Source organism: Ursus maritimus, unplaced genomic scaffold (assembly GCF_017311325.1).
Source record: "Ursus maritimus isolate PB19 unplaced genomic scaffold, ASM1731132v1 scaffold_31, whole genome shotgun sequence".
In the NCBI taxonomy this organism is placed as follows: Eukaryota; Metazoa; Chordata; class Mammalia; order Carnivora; family Ursidae; genus Ursus; species Ursus maritimus.
The window spans coordinates 20,669,709-20,689,330 of NW_024425675.1; the positions used below are offsets into that span (position 1 = coordinate 20,669,709).

The 19,622-nt window shown below is 46.1% G+C and overlaps 1 protein-coding gene across 1 annotated transcript in view; it reads left to right on the forward strand.

The window, feature by feature from the left end:
- The window catches only part of FRMD4A (FERM domain containing 4A), a 746,022-nt gene that overhangs the window by 636,313 nt on the left and 90,087 nt on the right, over window positions 1-19,622 (forward strand). The window contains 4 exon segments of the mRNA XM_040645388.1: window positions 335-357; window positions 11,356-11,439; window positions 16,490-16,555; window positions 16,824-16,881. Coding sequence (XP_040501322.1) covers window positions 335-357; window positions 11,356-11,439; window positions 16,490-16,555; window positions 16,824-16,881 — 231 coding nt within the window.

The window sequence follows — 19,622 nt, forward strand, 5'->3', positions numbered from 1 at the left end:
TACACAAAACAGAGACAGCTCTACCCAGACACACATTCCAATTCAGAATCTTTAAACTAGAAAAAGGTAAACCAGGATCTAGAGGGAGAAGCTTGCATCTTGTCATTACGAATCGCTTTCTTCGTATATATCTTTCTAAAGTGTAATTTAGTGTCTTGGATTCAGGTGGCAAATGCCTGGTCCTTTCCTCATCGTCTTCCTGTAGCAGGTAGGACAACAGCAGTAGTGAGCTGAGCTTACTCAGTAGAGGAGTCGTCGTGGCCACAGAATGTTTTTGGAAGTCTGGCACACTGACTGGCACGTTTCACTGACATTGACTTTTTTTCTTCTACAGGAGGCAAAGGGAGATTTTTCTAGGTGAGTTTCCAAAAGGTTTTGGGGTTTTTTGGTTTTGTTTTGTTTTTGTTATATTTGGGGTCATGTGCTCTGTTACATCTCTATTAAAAGAAATTATTCTTGTATCCTTTGTAGGAGGGCAGTGCTCTCATATTATATATTAATGATGAGATCCAACTACCTCGGGCAGAGGAAACATAGTAATATCTAGGAGGATATTCTGTACTTAACGGGAAGCCTAGAGGTGGCTAGAAGCTGAGAGTTGCACCCATGGCCATTGTCTAGAGGGTGGTCAGGTTAGAAAACCCTGCGATGTGGATATCTATTTTTTTCTTTCTCTCTCATTTTTAATCCCCTGACCCTCCAAAGGACAAATGCTATCCCATAGGGAGATTTCCTTCATAAAAGTATTACAGTCCCCCACTTTTACTCTTCTTCCTTCTCTAGATAGTACGTTGGAGAGAATGCCAACGCTTAACTACTGGGGACACTGTGGGATGCTTATTAACCCCGTAGAACGGCCAGCTTCAGTCCCCGAGGCATCGCCTGCTGCCCCACGCGGTTGTGTTGCCTCTCCGTTTCTCAAGATCGTTACTGGAGCCTATACAGAGTAGGGACGTGTAGCCGCCCACCAACAGGACTGTCTGCTCAAAGACAGATGTGACTCCCGGCATTCTGTTTTATTGAACTCCCTAAGAGATGTCTGGGATAGCCTGTGTTTTAGAATCATGGTCTAAATGTCCAAGAAAACAGAGTGTCAGGGCATAGCATTCTGGCTCATCAATAAGAAATTAGCAAAATTGGTATTAAAAAGAAAAACAAATCCTGCCTCTACTCCTTGAAGGAACTTGTATGTTTTCTCAAGCTTTGGTGGATTCGATCTGTAACGTAAATATCTTGGGTTTTGCAGGCCCTACAGTCTCTGTTGTCATTACTCAGCTCTCCCTTTGTAAATGCAAAAGCAGCCATAGACAGTAGGTAAATAAATGAGTGTAGCAGCGTTCCAATAAAACTTTATTTATAGGCTTGGAAATTTGAATTTTATATACATTTTCTTGTATCATGAAATACTATTCTTTTTATTTTTTTTCCTAACCGTTTAAAGAATGTAAAAGCCATTCTTAGCTCCTGGGCCATATAAAAACAGGCAGAGAGCTGCATCTAGCTGGTGAGTTGTGGTGTGCTTACCCCTGATTCTAAAATTAGTCCCTTCAGCTCAGTTTGAATATTTGCATAAGGAGACCTCCAGGCCCCTTTTATTTAGACTTCCCAAGTTCTTGCTATAAAGCAGAGATAGTCAATTCTTTTTTAAACTAAGGCTGTTTTACAGCCTGAGCTGGAGACCTTAAACATTGTAGGTGGCCAGTGACCATTCACTGAATGTGTTGAATGAAACATTTTCTATATCTTGAAAATATCCTGTTTTTTAATAGTCGTAACTTTTTTATGCCCTTCATTTGGCATTGGAATTTGGGGGTTTTGATAAGTGCAAGGTCATATACTTACAAAGGTTTCTGGTCTCATGAAAAATGGTTTAACAACCACAAGTCCGCTGGATTCTCTGAAGGTACTTTTCTCCCCTTGGCTTTCACCAGCCCTGAACTCCGCTGTAAATATTATTTATTTTTGAGAGTCCCCTGACAGGATGGAATGTGAACTGGGACCAGCGGAGTCTGGCCCCACAGATCATGGGAACGTGTGGCCACAGGGACTGCCAAGGAGGAGGAAGTGCAGGCCCGGCCTCACAGTAATTCATGGCCCCCTAATGAGCTTGTGGAATGCCAGCTTGTGGGCCTCAGAGACACAAAGAATCCTGGTTTAGCTTCATTTGTCAAAGCACTGCCTCTCAGTTTGTTTGTCCCCAGCTGTCTGGGGAGAGAAATAGCCGTCAGGGGAGGGAGAGTTCAGACACCTTATCCCAAAGGTCAGTTTATCTGCCAGCCTAGCACTCCCGTCACGGAAGGTGGAGGTGATCTATTATGTGGAGAGCCCTGATAAACACCGGTGTCTGCAGCAGGCCCAATGTTTGGAGGCTCCAGTGGCCTGGAGTTTGGGAAGAAGAGAAGCAATTCTAAATTCCTTGTTTGTACCTCCTCCCACCTATAACCAGGGAAAGCGCCAGAACATTGACGTTGAGCATATTTGGTTTGGTGGCTGAGCATGAGGCATGTTAAATGTCCCATTCTCATAATGTAGTATTGTAGAGTTATCTTTTGCTCTGTTAATAATTAAGGCAGGACTGTGCCACCTTAGTTGTATTTAATGGGAAGGCCTGGACTTGTATACATACCCTGTAAATATAATATGTTTTCCTGAACAACATCAATAAAATGAGATGTCAGCTTAGAATACAGAGAACACCGCAGAAGACTTTTATTATTTTTTAAGATTTATTTATTTGAGAGAGAGAGAAAAAAAAAAAGAGAAAGTGTGAGCAGGGGGAGGGGCAGGGGGAGAGAGAGAGGGAGAGAAAATCCCAAGCAGACTCCCCACTGAGTGTGGAGCCCCACGCAGGGCTCGATCCCTGGACCCTGAGATCATGACCTGACATCAAAAGTCGGATGCTTAACCGACTGAGCCACCCAGGGGGCCCCTGCAGAAGGCTTTTAAATAAGGCATGGTCTGGGGCTTAAGTCTAGGATCTTCTAGAATCTACAGGCTTAAAGAACCTTTTTAAACTAATGGTTTAAGTAACACTTTGATAACCGGAGGGTCCTGAATCTCACTTCCTAAAAGGCTGTTTTGCCCCCAGGGTGCTATTATTCTATATATTTACGTGTCAGTGAATAGATACGAATTACATTTAAGGGGAATAAGTACTAAACATCTATAAATTATGGGAGCAGTATCCTTGAAGTACAAGAGGAAAAGGGTTATTTTTACAAAAGGGAGAAGTCAAAAGTGCTGATATACTCTAATAGAAGGAGAACTGTGTACGGACAACCCGGAATCAGAGCTGTTCTTTCTCAGGATGCTGACAGGCTCTTCTGTTTCTTCTTTTGGACTCGTTTTGCCCAGCAGACCCCTGAAGTCTTATTCTTACATAAGTCCCTCTTCTTTCCAGTGAGTAGAAATGCTCACCTTCCTCTCTACTTGGTCTTGGCCGTGAAATGTCAGGTTGAGTGTTGCTGAAAGAAAATGACCAGGGTCTAGACAGATACGAAGCATTGTCCGTGGTAGGAAGAAATCTATGTCATACATGTTCATATTCTAACATATTGTGGACAGATTTGTGAGATAGCATTAAAGGTTTAGGAAGTGGTCTTATCTAAAAATAATATTTTCTCACTTGTATTATTTTCCTTAGCACAGCATGATAATCATACTTCCCTTCCTGGTGTCTGTTTGTGTACCAGATGAGTGTCCCTCAACAATCCAGAAATCTAGAGTTGGCATTTCCGTTTAAAAACAATTAAATAGCCTAAGAATTGCTAACGATGGAGGCTCCATAGGCAAATGTTAGGTTGAGAAGGATCAACACCGTTTAAAAACAGAAAGTTCTTATTTGATAATCGCTCCTGGACATTCATCAGCTAACACACACTTTCCGTGATTTATACATACTTTGTGCATACAAACCCTGCAGTGGTTTGAGCGCTGAACACCGACATTTCCTATTTTAAAAAGTAAAGAAAAAACCTTGGGTTAGGAGAATAATATTCTCTTCCTTAAAAAGGCCAGTGCAGGAACACCTCACTGAATCAACTGAGCAGGACAGGAGATTGTAGAGCTACATTCTAATGTAATTTAACAGAAGACTTCTTGCTACATTGTATGTAAGAACTTGATTTTTTTTTGTTTTGTTTTTTTCTCTAAGAGGACCTTTACTGAAAAGCCTCGTGGCCAGTCTCTATCTTGATTTGGAGAATCATCTCACACTTTACTTTCTGTCAGCCCTTTTGACACTTCCAGAAGGGTGCCACGAGAAGAGAAAAGAAAAGTAAAATCGTTTTAAACATTTTGTCAAATCAGTGAATTGATTAAAAAATAGTTTATGCTGAACAGCACAACTAAATGCCCAAATCGCACTACCTTTGATATAAAGAACCATCCAAACATTAACAGGGACTAGTAAAAAAAAAATCTGTTATATAGAATTTTTTGTTAACAAGATTTTTTGAAACCAGATCAGTAAAGCTCTGTTGCGCTGGGCCGTCTGTTGGGACCTGGAAATATCTTTGTTATAGAGGACCGGATGTATTGAGTCTAATCATTAAAACAAGATTCTACCGGCATTAAGATTTATCAGGACCAGTAAGCAAACAGCACCTGGAAAAGACTGATATTAATATTTCACGTAAAGGTCCGTGGGCCACGTTTTGCTTACCTGTTCAGCAGAGCCTGTCATGTGCCTAAGAGGCAGGGGAAGGGGAACCTACATCTGCAGGTTCTCTCTGTTCCAAAATAAACACAACAGCCACAAGAAAAGAAGTGAAGCCGTGATCGAGTACTTAGGGGTCAGTTTATATGACATCTGTACAAAGTGAAATGCAGGTCCAAGTGAGTATTAGCTCAGCAGAGTTCAGTAGTAGGGAAGAAATTTCACTGTGTCCCGATTAGCCACCTGCAGGCTTCTAATTGCATTTCTTAAAATAATAATAAGATATTAATAATAGAAATAATAATGTTTTCTGAAATGGAACAATGCATTAGTCAGTACTAAGAAGTAAGCAGTCTTCCAGCACAGGGGAAATTGATTTTTCTCTCCCTTTCAGGAGAAGAGTTGAAGTATTTATTTGTGCTGGAAAATTCCCCTTAACTTTCACAGGCTGCATGTTCTTCGGTCTCTGGGGGAACAGTTAGGAGCAAAAAAAAAAAGAAAAGTAGAGACCTTTTAATATTTTATCTTCTGTAAACCGTGGGACTGTGCATTCACTAGTCTGGAAAGACAAAATGAAATTTCTGTGACCAAAAAAAAAAGTACCCTCATGATTTTTTTGTTCTTTGTTTGAAATCTTGTCTGTCTTTTCAACAAGCATTTGTGAATTAATGTAAATGAAGTTTGGCTTTCTGGTATCTGAAAAATCCAGGTTTGTGGGCCTTTTTGTCAGACCAGACGAGATCTTTTAGGCAGTCATAAGTTAAATGCATAATTTTAGAAGATCAACAGGAAAAGAAGACAAAGAGCTGGTTTTCTTCTGAAAGACGTTTTTAGTAACATAAACATTAGTGTAGATTGCTATCTTTAAAAAGATGACAATGTTATTTTCTTGCCCAGTGTTGAAAGTTGATTAATCTAAGGCGGCAGTCTATAAATCACAGCTCCGGGTCCGCGGATATCATTACTTTGCATTTACATACATGGTTTTACTACTACGACTCAACGCAAGCTCAGCTGTAAATCATTATTAGAGCATTTGATCATTTGGCATATGTTTTCCTGCAATTTTTAATTGGCCTCTTGAAAGAAAACAGCTGGCAGTAATCATATAGTAAGCGAAATAGATTTGCTGAGACTCTTAGATAATTAGTAAGAAATACTCAGACACTGATGTTTGGAATAATCAACATTTGGAATATAACTGATATAACCTCATAGTATCTTTAATACCCCAAATTTGCAAATGTCCCTATTGGAAACTTACTAGAAAAGTCATCTGTTAAGTTTGAAACACATCTGTCAGCCCAAAGAAGAGTTTCTGTGGGAAGAATTTAAATTTATATAATTCTCATATATTATTTCACAAAAAGAGAGAGAGGGAGAGAGAGAGAAAGGGGTGTGTGATGTTTTTCCCATGATTTAAGCGAGAAGCAGCTGGAATCTTTCACGCTGGCAAGACCTTCTGAAAGGAACAGAATCTGTGAAAATTTGAAACAAAATGTTCAAGTGGAAAAGTTATAAATTGTTACAGAAATCTTTGTTTTATGCACAAAAATCCATTTTACTGAGCTTTTCAAGTGTGTAATTCACATTTTCTGAGCATAGCAAAGTATTCAGATAGGGTATTTTGCAGGCTGGTAGTCTTCAAATCCTATGGGAATGGTTTAGATATAAAGTGAGGAGGAGATTTTGTATTATGACAGCTGTCTCTTTTGTGAAGAAGCCTTTATGTAGTGTCAGTATCGTATTTCGATGTCGAGCCTTGTGAACAGCACAACAGCTCATGGCTTTAACACTATGTCAGTTTTTCAGAATTAAGATTCCCACTCTAAAGGGTGATGTAGCAAATACGCCAGTTGCTTCTTCTTGTGCTATTTGAGTAAAATTATTGTCTGCAATTGTAGACTTACAAAAACTTTTAAAAACTGGTTTTGAATTTTACAAGTTTACAGCTATGGTAGAAACTCACAGAATGTTTTGCATCACCCTAGGTAACCAAGCTCACTAATGAAGAAAAAAAAATCTTTACTTAGATAAATTAGTACTTAGCATCAGAAATAAAGTCACATAATTCATACCTGTTTGTAATTTTGCCCCTCCATACAGTGTGGCCTGTGTATCCACGATCCACGCCCAGAATCTAGAATCCCATGCTGGAGAAGTCTCAGGGGGTACGCAGGTGCTTCCCTTTGTCCGCACATGGTCACACAATTTCCGGGAGCAGCTTTATAGACAACATCCCAGCTACCAGCTTTTCGAGCCCTCCCTACACACCTAAAAAAAAAGTAGGTGATAGGGAGGAGATCGGCAAGTGCCTCATTTTCTTTGTTGTAACCTGAACTTGAACTTGAGTCACAAAATAAGAGGGAGGAAAGAAAAGGAAAGGAAAGAAATTGTTTCCTGCATGGTTTTTTTTTTTAAAGATTGTATTTATTTATTTATTTATTTATTTATTTGAGAGAGAGAGTGAGCAAAAGCATGAGCAGGGAGAGGGGCCGATGGAGAGAGAGAGGCAGACTCCCCGCTGAGCAAGGAGCCTGATGCGAGGCTCCATCCCAGGACCCTGGGATCATGACCTGAGCTGAAGGCAGACGTTTGCCCGACTGAGCCACCCAGGCGCCCCTCCTGCATGGCTTTTAAAGATCAGCAAAGAAGAAAAAATACACAACTTCCTGTATTAATCTATCTCAGAGTTTTCTAGATTCATTGTACCACCGAATAAAGTCATAGAGACCCACAGTGCATGTCTGAAACTTTAGTCCCTGTGTTTTCAAATTCAGAAATTTGTAGGTTTTAGACTGGTAATTCGGGGAATTCCTGCACCCCGTGTCAGGGTCTGGGTGGCACCGGGAGCCCTCTCTCTTACCGTGCCTTTGCCAGAACGTGGATAATCACACCACGTGGAACAGAGAAAGGTCAAACATTGCCTCGTGTGAAAAATTTTGGTTTGCCACCAAGTAGGTTAAGAAATGTCCGTTTCTTAGAACTTTTCAGATTTGGGAATTGTGGATCATGAGGACCTGTAATATTCTTTTACTTATGAAATCCCTCCCCCTGGGGAACTTGACCTACGTGATGGCCTCATAAAACACGGAGGCATTAGTGTGACGCTAGCATCGTGTTGCCTTCTCTGAATTTCAGGGCAGTGCTCCCTGTTACCCTGGTTTGACATTCTCGGTTTAGTGCTCTTTAGGGTTTTAGTACCGTGTGCATCAAAAACCCCTGGATGCAGGAGGAATTCTGCCACCCTAAGCATGTTCTCTTTGCCCCAGGTTTGTCTCACAAATTATGGACATCTCGTTTAACCTGAGGAGAATCTCCTGAAAAAGTATTTCCTCATTTTTTAAAGGAAAACAAGCCCATGTGGATTTTGCTAATTTGCTATCAAATTTGACTTTTGCTTCCTTGGCTTTATGGTGTCTTAGTTAAACTTGTCATTGCTGTTATTTGGGCAAATTCCTTCTTTGATGTATTCCTAGAAATCTTAGAAAGTTTTCTTAGTAGATCATTCAAACTTCCTATGTTTGGTGAGCAGTATAGGTGGTAGAAGAGAGACACATCATCTCAAAAACCTCCCTAAACCAAAGACCGGTGCAGCATCGGGAGTCCACTTTTTTGCTGGCAATGTTAATAACTACCTAAAAGTTTTTAATAGAATCTGGTTAATGGGGCGCCTGGGTGGCGTCTGCTAAGTTAAGCGTCTAACTTAACTGCTAAGTCAGTTAAGCGTCTGGCTTTGGCTCAGGTCATGATCTCAGGGTCCTGGGATTGAGTCCCGCATTGGGCTCCCTGCTGAGCAAGGATTCTGCTTGTCCCTCTCTCTCTCTGCCCCTCCCCTGCTTGTGCGCAGGTGTTCCCTTGCTCTCTCTCTCATAAACAAATAATCTTTAAAAAAAAGAATCTGGTTAATGTTAAAAATAAGAAAACCAATTTTATTCTCAGTTTAGCAAATGACTCTCTAAGAGACCGTTTTTCTTTTTCTAAAAATGAAACATGCACTGTTTTTAGGGTGTCTTAGAAGTTGGCATTTATCAGGTGCACTGAACCGTGGGGGAGATGTCCAAGTGAGTGGAAGTCCCTGAGAGAGGAAGCTGGGAATTTCTAGCATATTTGTTAGGTTTTAGCTTCTCACACCTCTGGAGATGGGGTGACCAGGTCTCCCATCAGTCCAACTGTGTGGTACGCAGCCACGGAGCGGGGCCAGATCATTCCACAGGGCTGACCACCTCTTAGTTAGTGCAGATGTTTACAGACAGCAGAAAGGCAAATAGAACATTTCTACATAGTTGTCCTTTGGGAAGGATTAAGAGCCATGGATCCCTTCCAGAATGTAATGGATTTGGACGGGCTTCACGCCTTGGTGATTTCTTGTTATATTTGTCTGTGTAACCTTGCCCTGGGGGAGAGCCGGAGAAGCTGCTGCAGGCTCCAGCAAGGAAGTCAAGCCTGTGATTGTCATCGGGGAAACTTGTTTGCCAACAAACTAGTGTTTGGTGGGTAAGACAATCCCTTCCTCCTTGAGCTCCTTCCTTCCCCAAATACACTCTAAATGGGATGAGTGTAAAGCTCCAGCTTCAGCTTAACTGCTTCTCCCACGGCTTCGGCCAGTAAAAGTTCATCCCGGAAGAGTGTTTTTCAATATTTATAGGACTGAGATCCCTGTTCTCAGGGTGCTTGTAGTTAAACAGGAGAGAGGTAAGATCCAGAAATGCATCATCGTGGGCTCTCCTGTGTTTGGTGAACGGAATAGTTGCTTACACTCTGCCTCCATAGTGTGCGAGGAAAATTTCAAACCCTACTTGGGAATTGGATTTTCCTGAACACAAGGACCTTCGCTGTCTGAAAACCTCCTGTGGCTGACCATTGACTGCTGGAAGAGTTTGAACTCCCTGAGCCTGGGTGGAAGGTCCTTGCAATTCTGTGCCTAATCTGCCCTTCAGTTGGCCTTTTTTCCCCTCACCGCCCCCCCGCCCCCGCCCCGTGCTCCAGTCAGTCCTTCTGTCCCAGTGTACGTGCCGCCACACTCTGCTGTGTCCCACCGAGGAGAAAGGATCCTTTTCTCCATACAGACCCTGCCCCGTAGTTTGCTCTCCCCCAAGAGCCCACAGGAGCTCCCTTTCCTCTGAGCTGCTGAATTTGTTGTTTGAGTCCACGAGATCAAACGCCGCCCTTACAGTCAGTTATCTTTCTACCCGCACGTCATGCCTGCCAGCTGACTGGGGAGCACCTCTCGGACAAGGACTATGGCTTATCATTTTTGCGTCCCCTACACTACCTTCCATACAGCAGGGGCTCCCCAAATACCTTCAGTTTCTTAACAATTAATTGATAAATCTTTGCCTTACCCCTTAGGTGCTAACAGTTGAAATACTTGGGTTTATTGATTCAAACGGTAGCCAGTTGAGCCTTCTGGTTGCTTCAAAGCCAGGACTCCCAAATATTGCTGTCACCGTTTCTCACTCCACTTGGAAAACGCCCTTTCTGAGAATGGCTGTGTCCCCTGCCAGCATCCGTGTGTTTCTTTGTCACCATGTCGATGAACTGAAAGTATTGGAGTGGTTTTGCCCAGCGGCATTGGTATCCAGAGGGGAGCCGCTGATCCGTTGCCGAGGACGGCATTTCAGGCTGCGTGGGTTCTCAAGCGGGGGGTGTCCTCCAGTGAGCAGCATGGCTCTTGGGGTGTTTGCTGTCCAGATGCCGAGTTCCCCAACTGTGACCGGGGTGCTCCTTCCTCTGTTTTTACTTACTGAGCTCCACACTCTGCCTTGCTTCAGGCAAGCAGCACAGAAGCTGCCACCACAGCCTTGGTTAGACCCGAGGACCAAGGCGGGCTCGCTCCGCAGGGTGAGCTCTGGTAGCGCAGCAGGGGCCATGAGACGCTTACTGGACCAGTACAGGGAAACAGCCTCTCAATACCTAAACCATCCCAAAGAAGAGGCCAGCGATTGCCTCTGGAGGGAAAGAGTGGGCACAAACAGCAAATGCACTGGCCCAGTGGGGATGTGGGGCTGTTGAGGGTGCAGAGAGGCATCGAGGCTCCGAAGAACACTGGTTAAAACCCAGAGGAGTTTGAAGTATCCTTCAAACCTGAGAACATGTGAGTCTGTAGGGAAAGGATTTCTGGTGCCAGGACCTCCTACGAGTACCAGATAATCCACTTCCTGCTCTCAGAGTCAATTCCAGGCCCTGTCAGAAGCAAAAGTTATTTATTTGTCATATTTTGGACAATAGTTTCCAGCGTGTGGTCAATCCAAGCAAAGAAAACCAGCGTTGTGTGTCAGCAAGGGAAACGGCTCTCAAGGAGAAGCCATCCATTCTCGGAGGCCTTTGAGCCCCTGACGGATCCCTGGGAGCTTCTCCCATGGGACCCTGGTGACCCTTCTCCTCCCAAATTCGTGTGCTTGGGGGCATTGGGTCTGTGTCCCACTCTGTGCACCGGCCCCCTGTGAGCACTCTGTTCTGCGCCCCAGAGGAGAGGGCCCCTGGGCTCTGCACCCCGTGTGTTCTCTTTCCTCTTTATTAATAAATTAATTAGAAGGGAGTGGTCCTTCCTCTCCCTAGTTTTCATTCAAAGGGAACAGATGTGGGGTCTCTCGGCCAAGGCTCCTGGGTCAGGTCGGATCCCATGGCACGGTGGCTTTCTCAGATGGAGGGTGAGCCATTCCTTGGCTTTGTCTCTGTTCTTCCCTCTCTTCCAGCAATGAGGTGGTGAGGAGTGACTTGAAGAAGCTGCCAGCGCTTCCCACTCAAGCCCTGAAGGAGCACCCTTCCCTGGCCTACTGGTAAGCTGCACCCCCTTCACACACCCCTCAGGAGCGAGCCCACCTGGGGTACAGGGGCTCGGGGCTGCCGAGGGTCAGGCTGGACCCCAGCCGGAACAACTCCATCTTGTCTGAGTGGCTTGGGCCTCCGTCAAATCATTTCCCACATGTATTTAGATGCCATGGTTTGCCTGAGACCTCCTTTTTTTATTTTCTTTCTTTAACAAGAAAAAAAAAAGACTCCTAAAATTTCACTTTGGATACTTTGCCTCCTTGGAGACCCTTTCATGTGCTGCTCGAGTTTCATTCTGGAATCCTTGTCATTTGATGACAGGATGTGTGAGGTTTTGAGATGTGAGAGAACTACGGGGGTTTTTTTCTTCACAGAAGAGAGAGATTGATTCTTTGATTTTCCCACAACGTTTCATATCTCCTGATTTGGCTGCCATGTAACGTTATGCCCTAGTTCATCTGTCAGGCCCTAAATTACTGACTCTGAACAAAACAGGCATGCGAAAGGGTCCTGGGTTGTGGTTCTGGTCACAGTCAAGTGGGGCCTGCATTCCTGGGTGGTGGTGTGCAAACGCTGTGTGTGCACCGGCCCTCGTCACCGTCCCCCGACAGGCAGCATGCTGCGTCGTCCCTCATGTCCCTTCTGACTCCCTCACAGCAAGTGTTGACTGCTTTTATAAACAATAATAATAATAAAAAACCAAAAATCACAGAACAGGTCAATCCTGATCAATTGTATCATGTGACTCCTCTAAGCACTTCTTTACTCTGCTTTATGAAACCTATGGATTACTACCATGTCATCGCGTCTGGACATGTTTGCAGTCACCACACTTGTGGCTCAGCCATGCAGGTGGCTCTGAGAGACCCCTTTCACTGGGATGGGGCATGCTGTGATGCAGAGGGCATTAGCTGGATGACACTCCAGTCCAGAAGTCGTTTCTCCTTAGGAGACAGCATGATGGGGCAGCAGGAGCAGCAATGAGAAGCCGAGTCCTGGGGCAGACAGCTCCCTCCAGGCTGCTGGTGTCCCCCACCCCACCTGCCAATCTCATCTCTCTGAGCTGTTTTTTTGCCATTCGTCCTTCGATAACAAAGGTTTCGCTGCATCGTGGCTTTATAGAATTAGAATCCGCCTCCCAGACAGAATCTGTTTAGCAGGGAGACACTGTGTGTGTCTGCTCCCCTCCTTCCAGCTTGGCTGTCTGCACGTGGGAACACCAACAGATGACACTCCCATTCCCTTGTTCCTGGAGCCCTGTTGCCCTCTCCCGGTCCCGCACGCTCCCTGGGCCTCATCTTCTGTGTCCCTCCCCCCTCAGCTGTTCATGTTTAGGGAACCAATGGTGAAAGAGCTAGGACACAGAACATAACTCTGGAGACCAGTAGTTCCTCCACAGAGGGGATGTATTCGCCAGCTGGGGGCTATGACGTCGCTGGGTTGTCTGGGGTCAAAGTTGCTTTTAGCCTAAACCAGCCCTCAACCATCTCCTCATTCAGTTGTTTCCAGACATTTTTTACACCCTGTGTTTACCAGCTCCTTCTCTCTCGGTTTCCCTTTCTACCTCTCTCTGGATTTCTCTTTAATCATCTCCACAGTGAGCTCCATGCTCACACGTTATTACTAGTACAGAAATGCCTTCCTTTATGTCCCTCTCTTCTCTTGTGTCGATATGAGCATCTTCCTCTTTACCCACATCTGTACTTATCTTGCCAGAGCATCCCTCCGTCTCTGTGACCTGGCTGGCACTTTCCCTGGGCCTGTTTTAGACCCAGAGCACCCATGCAACTGTGTACACTCACAGAGAGGATGCAGAACTGAGGCGGGGGCATTTTTGAAGCGGGTGCCCCCAGGCTCCACAGCCCAGCTATATACAGACAAGCAGGCAGTGTGGACCATCCCATGGCTTCATTGCTAAAACAAACACCTATTTCACTGTGATCGGCTAGTTGTAGTTGGCCTTCATATTCCAACCTACTTATTTAGATTTTTTAAAAAGCAGAGATATCAGGAAGGGATAAATGATGTTCATGCTTCATAGAGCTGGCAACCAAACATGTTCAAAGATATCCCTTGGCTCCAGTGTCATGCGTCTCTATGATTAACCATGACCCCTTGTTGATGGAGGAGACCTTCACTTGCCCTGACATCACGAAGTGTCTATCCAGCTGCCCGCAGCCATGATCACCCCTGAATGGAGGACACAGATTTGCAGTTCTTCCAGGCTCTCCTGCTCTCGCTGGCCCTCTCGGATGTGGCAGACAACCGTCAGGCCAGAATAAGCCATAGGGAGCCCATCCACACTAGTCAGGAAAGGCATTATAGCCTAGAGAGCGAAGCAGTGGATTTTAGAATCCCAGCCACGTTTCTGAACAGTGGGGTAATGACAGCTCAGGAAGCTTGAGTTACTTCTCTGCTACGTCAGTTTCCCATGTATGAAACGGAATTAACCATACCAACCCAATCCAGACTGTAATTAAGAGCGGAAGAAGTCACATGATGCAATTAACATAGTGAAAGGTACATAATAATGCTGAGTAATCGTGCAGTAATCCTTTCTGCTAATTTTCCCCAAGCGTGTAACAAGCTTGGACTTCTACTCCACGGGATTTCCCTATCGGGAAGCATCTGAGGCAGAGGTTAGAATTATGTGCCCAGGGCCACAGAACAGAGCAGTATGAGGGCCCTGACCTGGATTCTCTGAAGGGCCTAGCTTGCAAATGCCCGACTCCCCCCGGCCCACACACCACCCAACCTTTACTGCAGAATCACTGCCCACTGCAGGCGATGGCTTCTCCAAGACAGGAAACTATATCGTCATCCCCATGTTTCCTTCTAATCCCCCATGCATTTCCTGGGCCCCTTGCCTGCAGAGAGATGATCTCACTGAATGACTATGGGGAGGCACAGTCAGCCTTAGTCACCTGTCTTTATCCTTCATGCACCACAGTGTCCTCCAATTAGTGTTTTGGGATTCTATTTACTCTGGCTGGTGCATTTTTTAGTAATTATTCCATTGAGTCCCTACCACAGCTCTGGGGTCGCTGGGAAACTTGCAAAGCTCAGCGCACTTGAGCCATCTGTAAATTCCAGAGGAAGTGGGGGTGGGGCTGGGGGCAGAGTGGGTTTTCAGTCAGCCTGGCCTGTGTATTCACCAGATGGGCTCACGGTGTTTCGATTGGGCCCAAAGAAGTGGGAAAAGCTGAGGAAGGAGAGGCTAGATACCGTGGCCTCACCAATGGCCTCGGGCAGCAGGAGATCCAGAGAGTGGTGGGGGTGGCGGAGCCCTGCGGCTCTCGAGCGCTGAGAAGTCATTTAGTCAGGAAGCAGCTAAACAGCTGCTTGCCCGTGTTTCTGACTTTCACTGGTGTTGGTCTGAGCCTCGACTGTGTTCACAGCCACGGCGCTACGTTGATTTTGATCTCCCCAGGCCAGCCCGGGGGTCCTCCTTCCCAGAGCTCTGAAGGGAATGGGCTCAGATCTACACTGAGTTGCTTGACCCTGGATCCAAGAGTTGACCTCACAAAATGCTAGATCGTATAGTAGGAAACATGCCAATGCAGCCGTTGCTTCAATGGGTGGGAGAGAAGCAAGCTAGGAAAGCAACCCCCAAATGTCTCAACAGGACCCCAAAGGTCTGGTGAGGCGGGGTCCTCCCCAGGTAGGACGCTGCTGGAGAATTCTCTCAGAAGAGGGCTTTCTCACACTCCCGAGTACGGCGTCCAGGGTTGCCCAGGAGCGGAGGAGAAACAGAGCTGCACCTGCCCCTTTCTGAACAGATGCATCCAGATGACCCTCCGACAGAGAAGGGCTCCTTACAGCTGGCCAGTTCCTGTGCTGGGTGTTTGTAAGGACACTCGCTTGTGAAGAGTCAGATGATCGTAGACACACCATATTTCAGAATATTAAAATGAAGAGACAGCCATTAAAGATTAAGGTGATAATTGGAAAATCAAGAAATGACCCCCCAAGTAGTAGTTAGTGAACATACAGGACACATTACCCCCCAGAAGTGGCCTTTCATTTTTTCCTTAAAAAAAAAAAAAAGAAAGTTGGCGAGAAAACGCTTTAGATCAACTCTGGGATACTAAATAATAGGTGATGAAGGCCAACCAAGGAGGTCTCGAGGGTTCATCCCTAGGGCTGCATCCTGTCCTGGAGCCCACTGGCCTGAGGTGAGGAAGGTGTAAGACAGAAGGTGGAGAAATGGGGCTCCTGGTGGTGTGGCCAGGTCACAGAGGCCCAGGCTTTTGGACTTGACTCCTCAGCAGGTGGGATGTGCTTTCCCTGTGACTCCCCGTGTTGGGTTCTGTATTCCGAGGGCAGCAGCCATAGCTCCCTGGGCACCACTCCTCAGAGAGTCCCTTCATGCCCTCTGCCCTGTCAAAGGGCAGTTTGGCTGGCCACTGTCTCCCAAGGCACAAGCTGGTCTCTTGTTATTTTAGAAGTAAGATTTCAGGAGATCAAGGAGTTCCTAGCTCACTTCTGGTAGCTGGCTTGTTTCCCAGTGCTTCTCTGGGCCTTTTATTGCCTTGTGGTTTGTGTTAGCCAGGCCCAGATTCCAGAACTTTCCCATCCTCCTTGGAAGCCCTCAACCCTGACCACTAATTCATGATAGGGAAGCCATGGGCATTCTGTTGAGGTCAATGCCTGCCCTCCCCTGTGAGATCTGTGCACACAGGATTTGGGAGATGAGGAGGCCAAGGAAGACGTGGGCGTTCGGCCAGAGTATCCACCCTGCTTCCTAGCCAGGCGGTCTCCGTCCCATCCCCCGTTCTGCGCCCCTCTCCAGTGACATGCATGCTCACTGCTTCTTCCTCACCTCCCATGGTAGCATTTCTGGCAGGGAGCTGACCCCAAGGAAATCTGTAGCCCGAGGCACCTGGCTTAGACTGAGTGCAGAAATGCCACATAGGACAAATCATTTCTGCAGGAGCTGTTGGCTCCTTAGGGCTTCCCCTGAGATGGCTCAGGCTCAGAGGAAGTATCTCCATTAACAGGGTGCTGGCCGGTAACCGAAGGACCATATGTAACAGAATCTTTGTCTTATAATTCTAGTGAGGATCGAGTCATTGAACACTACAAGAAACTGAACGGCCAGACCAGAGGTCAAGCAATTGTGAAGTAAGTGGCCAGTCCCAGTGCCCATGAGGTTGTGTTTGTGTGTGTTCACATAGCATGTGTCACGGCTGTTTGGTTCTACTTGCAAAGACCTATCTCTGGGGGGGGGTGATGGTTCAGGGTCATTTTCGAGTAAATCATCACTCTGAGGGCTTTGTCATGCACACACACACACGTATGATTCCAGTTCGGCCGAATAACCACCTTCATGTGTGTGTGTGTGTGTGTGTGTGTGTGTGTGTGTGTGTGTGCTGTCTGTCTGTCTTCCCAGCTACATGAGCATCGTGGAGTCTCTCCCGACCTACGGGGTTCACTATTACGCAGTGAAGGTAAGTGCCAAGCCTGCCCTTAAAAAAAAAGCAAGCACCTCTCACTTTTTTCCTTTTTAATCTTACCGAAGATGTGGTGGGGGGCGGGGGGCAGTGGAGGACTGGGTTGGGATGATTGTATGCTGGGGGGAGTTGGGGCACTGGAACGTTTGGAACGCCCCCCCCCCCGCCCCCGTGTAAGAAGACTTGATGCAGTTGCTCCTCAGAGCTCACGTTCCCTCCTGTAAAGTGGGCGTAGTAAATCAATGCTTCCTTTTAGACTCAGAAGAGTCCTGGGAGGTCGGGACTGCAGGGCTTCTCGGTGGGACAATTCCATCTACAGGCAACGAGCTGTAGGGAATAAAAACGTTAAGCCGAGTCAGCAGTGTTTTTCTTGGTGGTCAGATGCCACATCGGCAATTTTGGAGGAAGAGGGCTGGCATGAGCGGCGAGCGGCTGACAGATCGAGTACGTGGCTATTTAAGAAGACAGATCTTGTCTTAAATGTTGTGATGTGAAGTCCAGTGGAACGTGGACGCTATTCCAAAGTCGCTCCGATTTTATCCATAACACCCCAGCCCGGGGTCCCTTCCCTGAAATAGTAGATAACAATGCACTGGTGCGCCCTTATCTATGAAGAGAAAGGATAATTTTCTTCCCTTCACTTATCCCAACATGAAGAGTTTAAATCCTTGCCCAAAGTCTAGCCACAAAGAGCAGAAAACACTCCTGAATGCAAGACGGTTCCCCCAGCCAGCCTGAGATCCTCTTGCTTTTTGGCCAGTTTCTTTCCCCCTTGTTTCCATCCAGCTGTATTTTTAATTCCTTTGGGCCAGAACGTGCTCCGTGTTTCATGTATGTTTGGGTCACTCGTGGCAGCCTGCACAACACTTTGTGTGTCCTTGGTACATGTTCAAGTGCCTGTATCTTCCACTAACCTGCAGCCTTCCGATGGCCAAGACTGTGTGTCTCCTTCTGTTACATATTCCTGGAACCCACGGTAGTGCCTGACACGTTGTAGATGCTCAGTAGATATTTACAGACTACGTGGTTATTGGGAGTTGAACTGGGTAATTGGAGGTGCACTCCAGTGATAAGAACCAGTGTCAGAACTCGATTCGTGGAACACCGTTATGAGGCAGACGCAGGGACCCCAGTTGTTACAAGCGGCATTTCATAGAAATCAGCCAGTGAGTCTGTCTCTCAGCCTCAGTGGGATGTGTGGCAAAGGGGTCTGCATTCTAGAGAGCAAACGAAGAATCGCCTGGACTAGGTTCTCTCATTCACTGTTTGTTCGTCATTTGATCTCACCTCCATTGCTCAGACTTAAAAGAGAGATTATGAAATCTGCCTCTCCGGCTACCCCCACCAGCGTGTCCTAGATGTTGGAAGACCGTCAGAGTAGATGTTAGACCATAGACAGAGGGAAATCTTTGCGCAGAGACTTCATCCGGTCTTTTACTTGTGTAAGCCCGTGTCCCATCTCTTTGTCAGCCCCGAGCTTGACAAAAAGGTGGCTTCCGATGTATGTGCTTTCTGCCTTACAATAGAACTTGAGAAACGGGCGCATTTCAGTCCGCGAGAGCGGAAGCAGACCTTGTGATGTTCAGAGCGCCGGAAGCACGTGCGTGTCTGGCTCCCGGAGTCTCCCGGCTTAAGCAATGCACTCCTACTTATTCGGAGAAAGAGCAGCAGGAATCTAAGCAAGCCCAAACCAACTATATCCAGCCTTGCCAGTTGGTGGCCTCGTGATTTCACAGATGCCATGTTCTGTGCTGTGGTGACCACCTATATCTGGTCACCCCAGAGATGCGGTGGCCTTGAATCCCCCCCCTTGTGCTCCTTTCTGCAACTGTTGCAAGACACACAGGCACTTTCCAGAGACAGACGTTTTATACCTTTAAAAAAACTTGTAGGAAATCATACACCCTGAAACTTTTCTAAAAATTCCAATTGTATTTCTTTGCCCTTTTTTATCTTTGTGCCTTCCTTGAAATAACGCATGGGCATTTGAAAAGCATGAAGCCAATTTTGAGTTGTTAAGACATCTACGATGGGGTGAACCAGGTTATTCGTGGGTGTGGCAGTTAGGACAAATGTAGGGAAAGGCTGCTTCCTATGCCCGCTCGGCTCCTAGCATTCAGGAGCTGTAATTAATGGCTCAGAGTGATCCCTACCCGAATGTAGGCTCACAGTTTACCATCTGGTGGCAAGAGGTCTCTGTTAAAGGAATAAAGAGAGAGACTTGGTGTTTCTAATTCAAGTCCCGGAAGGTCTAGGCTTTGATTTTGCTACTTTTGTCTGACAACGTGAGTCACCCAGTCCAGCGGATCTCTTAAGGTGAGCAGGACCACATGATGGCCCCTATTGGCCTGCTGGAAGGACAGGGTGGGTCCTGAGTAGAGCAGGACCAACCCTTTGCTTTAACTTCTTTGTCTTTAAAATTGGAGGAATCTTAAACGCATATTACTGCGTGAAAGAAGCCAGTCTGAAAAGGATACATGCTGTGTGATTCCAGTGATATGACATCCTGGACGAGGCAAAACCGGTTGCCAGAACCTGGGAGGGGGGAGAAAAAGGGGTGAATAGTCAGCACACAGGATTTTTAGGGCAGTGAAGCTACTACGTATGATATTATTATGGTGGATACACATCATTATACATTTGTCCAAACTCATAGAGGATTCGATACCAAGAATGAACCCTAATGTAAACTCTGGACTTTGGGTGACCATGATGCATCAATGCAGGTTCATCAGGTT